Source organism: Acanthisitta chloris, unplaced genomic scaffold (assembly GCF_000695815.1).
Source record: "Acanthisitta chloris isolate BGI_N310 unplaced genomic scaffold, ASM69581v1 scaffold9547, whole genome shotgun sequence".
Lineage (NCBI taxonomy): Eukaryota > Metazoa > Chordata > Aves > Passeriformes > Acanthisittidae > Acanthisitta > Acanthisitta chloris.
Genome location: NW_008683167.1, coordinates 1517 through 7518, shown reverse-complemented (window position 1 = coordinate 7518; position 6002 = coordinate 1517). Strand labels below are relative to the sequence as shown.

Genomic DNA, 6002 nt, shown 5'->3' with positions numbered 1-6002 from the left:
AGGAGGAGCAGCAGGGAAGGGCAACTCCATCTCCACTTAGGGAGCAGCTTGTTCCACCCTAAGGAAGGCACTGATCAGTGCTTTGTTCTCACCTGTGTCTCAATGCAAGGACTGGGAGAAGTCAGGCAGGTAAGAGTTGGGCATCAGAGGGAATTCCCACCCTGCAGTGAGCAGGATGAGTGGAACAGACCTGCCCCACCAGTGCTCTCCATCAGATAATGGAGCAGACAGGCAGCTCAGTGCCTCGGGGGAGAGGAGGGAGCTCTGCTCCTGCACTGCTGAGCCCTGCAGAGCTGGCACGGGCACCTCCAGCTCTGCCTGCCTGGGCTGCACTACAGCTGGTCATGCTGTTAGCAGCCTCACAGAGCTCAGGAACTTTGTCAGTTGTCATAAACTAGGTCACTCCAGCAGCAAGGCTGGAGACCAGAGCCAACTCCCCATCAGCACGAAGCACACAGGGATTTGGAGGAGGTTTTGCAGATCCCAATAAAAGCTCATCCTGGATCATGAGGTGGCTCAGATTGCTGTTTGGCTCTGGTTCTGGAACAGCTCAGCTGACACCATTGCTATTTCTAGATAACGAAGCTCCAGAGTGACTCCAGACAAGGAGACAGGGATCCATGCAGCTGTGGATCTCCAAGACCTGGCACTCCAAGACCACAAAGACACACCTGTGGGCAAGGCAGGAGGCCTGCAAGGGCTTTGGTTTACCAGCACCACCACTCTAGCCACAGCAATCAACAAAAGAATCTGGCCACAGATCTACGGGAGGCAGCTGGAAGCTTCTCCTTCCATGGCTTGGGGCAAGGCTCTGTGATAGCTGAGCCCAGGAGTGCTCTTGTGTGACCAGGAACGGGAGGAGGAAAGGAACCCACCCGTGGCACAGGCTTCACTCTCCATGGATGGGGCTGCTGGTGCTTTAACCTTCAACCAGGAGCCTTCACAGGCTGTTCCAAGCCTCACTGAGTCCTGTGGTTGACCTGCAGAGCACTCTCTGCAGGACCTTCTGCACCTGCGAATGTTACTGTGACCAACTCCTGCAAGTCCAGGTGTTTCTTTCCTATGCCACTCCTCAGCTGGGGTTAAGCTGGAGCACAGGGGACACCAGCACCAGAACACCCCAGCTATCAGTTGGATAAGGCCAGGTGTCAGGCTCAGGAGTCGAGAGCTATGCAGCACAGCCAGGGACTGATCTCAGAGCAGGTGCTCTTGGAGGCCAAGTCAGGTCGTGCTCCAAGTCCTGAGGAGCACAGCAGCCTCTCCACTCTGCAGCTACCTGGGAGACACCTTCCTTAGCTCCTCACCACATATCCCTTGGTTCCCCAGCCCCAGAATGTACCTTCCAAGTCATCAATGGTCTTCTCCAGCTTGGCTACAGAGCGTTCGGCGAACTCCGCGCGGGTCTCTGCCTGCACACACACAGACCAGTCAGGGAACAGCTCTGCAGCTAAGGATCAGCCTCAGGGCTTGGAGTCTCCCAGCCCAGCCAGGCTGAGCCCACCACTCCCAGCAGGGCCATCCTGCCCTGGCCACTCACCTCCTTGAGTTTATCAGTCAGGATCTTGATCTCCTCTTCGTATTTATCCTCTTTCTGAGAGTACTGTGGAAAAGGAGGCAGGAATCAGCAGCTCTCAGCATCTCCAGGCACTTCCCACAGCCACACAGGGAGGCTTAAACCCCTCACTGCAGCACACAGAACCTCCCAGCTGGGAGCACTTCACATCCTTTCCCATACCCAGCAGGGCTGGGTCAGGCAAATCCCACACCATGCATGGAACACAAAGTTGGGCACAGAAAAACTCAACTGGAACACCCTGGCTGATGAGTCTGCCCCAGGGCAGGGCAGGGAAGGGCAGCCAGGAACCCACACCCCAACTTGCAGAGCCCTCCACCGTTAGCCCTCCCAGGAGAGCCAGCACAGCCCTCCTGGCTTGCCTAAGGCTGCGTTGCATCACTTCCATCCCAGTGGGTGCTCTGCTGCTCACACACCCTCCTAGCACGACAGCAATGTTTCTGGCCCTGGGACAGGCAGCCCTACCTTCTCAGCCTGAGCCTCAAGAGACTTGAGATTGTTGGTGACATTCTTCAGCTCCTCCTCCAGCTCGGAACACTTACTGTGGGGTTCGTAAAGAAAGGGGGGGAGAAACAGGAAAAGAAGAAGTGGGAGGGAAAGACAGGAGACAAGAAGTGAATCCACGTGCAGGGAAGACCAGGAAGTTCTTCAGGAGACTGAGGTCAGGCTGGATGGGAACCTGCTTTGAGGCACTTGTGCAGAAAGCAAGTTCCCCTCTCAGCTCCGAGCTCACGTTTTAGGTCTTCTGCCAGCACATGCACAGGGCATGGGGCTGAGCAGGGAGATGTGGGCACAGGTTTGTGCCACACCTGGAGTCTCCAAGGAGATGTGTAGTGTGCTGTAAGGAGGGAAGCTGCTCGGACAGACACATGGACAGCCACCAGCACTCAGACAGGGACACGGATGGGCAGAGAGGACAGAGTGATCCAGGAGAGAGAAAGGCAGTGAAGCTGAGGGGAGGAGCATAGCCAGGAGAGCACAGGAGTTCTGGTTTAATGGTTTGAGAAGGGAAAGGTTAGTACCTTTTCTTCGGCAACAGACAGACCCTTCAAGTTCTGCTCCATCACTCGGATCTGCTCCCGCAGCTCCCGGCAATGACTGTTAGTGACGGTCACACAATGGCACAAGCCAGGTGGGGGCAAGGTCAAAAGGAGCACCAAAACCACAACACCACAGAGCAAAAAAAAGGGGGGAAACACAAAGAAGTCATGGTCACAACATGCACATCTGGGAGGGAAGCACAGAGCTGCTGCTGCTGCTGCTACACACCACCAGGTTAGACAAGGCCCAGAGCTGGGAGAGGCTCTGACCACCTCCTCAGGATCAGCTAAAGCATCTGGGCACGTGAAAGGAGCCCAAACACCAGGGTTTGTGTCTCTGCCTCAAGCAGAGGGAGTCCAGCTTGCTGCAGTGGGTACTGCAGACACCTAGAGAGGCAGAGAACAGGCAGAGAACAGCTTTGCCCTCAGCCACCCCATGTGTCACTTCAGCCCCAGCCCAGGAGGCTGGTGCTGCTGTAGGATGAGTGCTGTGCCCTGGACAATGTGAAAACGTGGTGACTGCACCCCAAAGTGACTGCACACCAAAGCTGGTGAATGCTGAGGGAGGAGGACTCAGCCTCCATCACTCCATGCACGGGGCAGAGCATCTCCACCCAAGGCACTGCGAAACTCCACGTCCTGAGTGGAGCCAACCCTGTCTCCAGGGGGACAGTGCTTCCAGCCCTTTCCTCTGAGCCCACCCTGTGCTTCAGGCCTTGTGTAACGAGGTGAGCCATGCTGTGTTAGTTCCCATGCAGAGGCAGTGCCAGGCCCAAGCCAGGATTACTCACGACTCTGCGAGCTCAGCTCTCTCCTCAGTGCGCTCCAGGTCGCCTTCGATGATCACCAGTTTCCGAGCAACCTGGCAGGGAGCAAGCCAAGAGGAAGGAGGATGATTTTGCACTTGGAGGCTGTGAAAGGAATGAATTCCTGCAGGAGCCTCTGGAGCTGCCAGAGGCTTCTGGCCAAGCAGAGATGGAGCTCTGCTGAGAGCCACTGATGGAGCTCTGCTGAGAGCCACTGATACTGCTGTGCTGGGAACCAGGCTCAGCTTTGCTGAGGAAAGCCCTGTGAGCTCCTGGAAGAGGAGTCACCTCTCCTGGCCCAGATAAGCCACACTAGAGCAGCCAAGGATCTCACCTCCTCATACTTCCTATCTGCCTCCTCTGCGATGTGCTTGGCTTCTTTCAGCTGGATCTCCTGCAGCTCCATCTTCTCCTCATCCTTCAGAGCTCTGTTTTCAATGACTTTCATGCCTCTGCCCGAACGGAAGCACAGGGAGGGGAGGTGTGTGAAAGCAATCCTGGACAGGCCATGTGCAATGAGTTTCAGGGCATTTACAGCTCCTCTGGAACCACTGTGCTTCCTGATGAGCTCCTCCCAAGTGCAGAGGTGGCACAGGAAGGCAGACACTGCTGGGCTGATGTGAATTACAACCTCAATTGCTTGGGATTAACTTCCTTGGAGTGCTGCTCCAGCAGCTCACTGGACTCCAGGGCCAAGGGAAGTGCTGTGAGAGGAACAAGCCTGGCTGTCTTAGGGACATCAAGCACTTCTCTGTCTGGAATGCAGGAAGAGGCCTGCACGGAACAGAGCCAGACTTGGCATCAGCTGGGCCAGGCTGCTCACCACGGTGTGTGCAGCGAGGAAGCACATCAGCCAGCTGGAACTGCACCACTCCCCTCTGAATCACAGGTCAGGGGACACCTGCCAGCAGGGAGGATGCTGGCACAGGCAGTGGGAAGAATCTCCTCCACCAGCACACACCTCCACAAGGCAACACTGTCCTTGAACCCACTTGTTTCTCCTCCCTTGGAGACACAACAGCACACAGCACCTCCTGACTCCTCAGGCTCCAAGAGGCTCAAGGCCATCAGCACTGCTTAGCTGCTCTGCATAAGTGGGCACCAACTCCCACATCCAGCCCTGATGTGGTATTTCCTTCCCCTGCTCCTGCAAGCCCAAGAGGTTGATTTCCCTTGGTCAGGAACCTATCTGAGATGTCTGATGGAAGGTGAGCAGCAATCCCTGCTCACCTCTCACTTTCATCTGCTGCCTTCTCTGCCTCTTCCAGCTTCTGCAGGGCCGTGGCAAGTCGCTCCTGAGCTCGGTCCAGCTCCTCCTCCACCAGCTGGATGCGGCGATTCAGAGAGGCCACTTCTGCCTCAGCCTGGAGGGAGCAGAGGAGAGGCCTCAGCCCGTGCAGCTGGAGCACCTGAGCTCTGCCTCTGGGGCAGCAGCAGCACACTGAGCCCAAAGCAAACCCAGAGGTCCTGAGACACTCCTGCCACTCTCCCAGAGATCTGCACACACGGTTAGCTTGGCAGCACCTCCCACGTGCTCCGTCCAGGCAGCAGAGCTCTCCTGCAGGATTCTCACTGTCAGCCTGAGCTGCCCTGACAGTTTAAGCTGTAAACACCAAGGAGATGCTCGTGCCAAGGGCTGCCTCCTGCCAGGCCATCCATCACGGCCCTGTTTATCCTCCACGCCGAGCGTGGTGACAGCTGCCACTTAGCACAGACTCGGTTTACTGCGAGCTGGACACGTGTGTGGCTTGAGGCAAACCTCCCCAGCAATGAGAGAGGGATTAGCAGGTTCAGCCATGTGCCAAGCTGTGTTGGGCACTGGCAGGCTGGGCAGGATACAGCTGGGGGCTCACTACAGTGCCCACAGCCCCAGCACAGAGCCCACGGGGCTCGAGGCTTCCTTCCTCCCAGCACTAACAATCCAGAGGAGTAAAAACCTCCTCCAGTCTAGAGACAGGTTGAGGAGGCTGTTCCCCAGCAACAGCCACCTCAATACACACCAGGAGCTTGTGAACCTGACAGAAATGTGACCACAAAAGTGACTGAGGGTTTAAAGAACCAGCAGAGCCCAGAGGTCATCCCACCCCCAGCCAGTGCCACCGGCCAGAGACTTTGGGGACACTGTCACCCCACTGAGCACCCCAGGGGAGCTCCAACTCCTTCCCCAATTAGATGCCAAAGGCAGGCAGGGCTGGGATGACCCGCAGAGCCCAGGCACACGCTAGACAGAGCCGACACATCACAACTTGCACCTAACAAAGCAGCCTGGGCACACAGGCTGCTCCTCACCGTGCCCGAGCAGGGGGAGCAGAGCCATGAAAGGCACCAGTGTTACACTGGGGCCCAACACCAGTCGCATCCAGTTCCCGGAGGGGCTGGAGCTCTCCCTCCCCCCCGCGCCGGCACCGCAGCCCTCGGTGCCTCCCGGCACATTCCAGGCTGGGAGAGCTTCCATGCAGGCACACCCCGCTCCTCACCGGGAAGCTCACGCCCCTTGGTGCTCCAAATCCATCCCCCCGGTGCTCCAAACCCATCCCCTTGCTGCTCCAAGCCCACCCCTTGCTGCTCCAAGCCTACCCCTTC

At 57.3% G+C, this 6002-nt stretch overlaps 1 protein-coding gene across 3 annotated transcripts in view; it reads right to left on the bottom strand.

Annotated features, from left to right (window-relative positions):
* The window catches only part of TPM3 (tropomyosin 3), an 11316-nt gene extending 6536 nt beyond the window's left edge, over nucleotides 1–4780 (bottom strand). For 2 of the 3 annotated variants that reach the window (XM_009078811.1, XM_009078813.1), the window contains exons 1-6: nucleotides 4650–4780; nucleotides 3754–3871; nucleotides 3405–3475; nucleotides 2039–2114; nucleotides 1538–1600; nucleotides 1340–1409 (exon numbers count right to left, since the gene is read on the bottom strand). In XM_009078811.1, coding sequence (XP_009077059.1) covers nucleotides 1340–1409; nucleotides 1538–1600; nucleotides 2039–2114; nucleotides 3405–3475; nucleotides 3754–3867 — 394 coding nt within the window. In that variant the 5' untranslated portion in view covers nucleotides 3868–3871; nucleotides 4650–4780. Of the gene's footprint in view, nucleotides 1–1339; nucleotides 1410–1537; nucleotides 1601–2038; nucleotides 2115–2595; nucleotides 2672–3404; nucleotides 3476–3753; nucleotides 3872–4649 lie in introns of all 3 variants that reach the window. The other variant, XM_009078812.1, reaches the window with a different exon arrangement.
* Between the last annotated feature and the right edge of the window lie 1222 nt (nucleotides 4781–6002).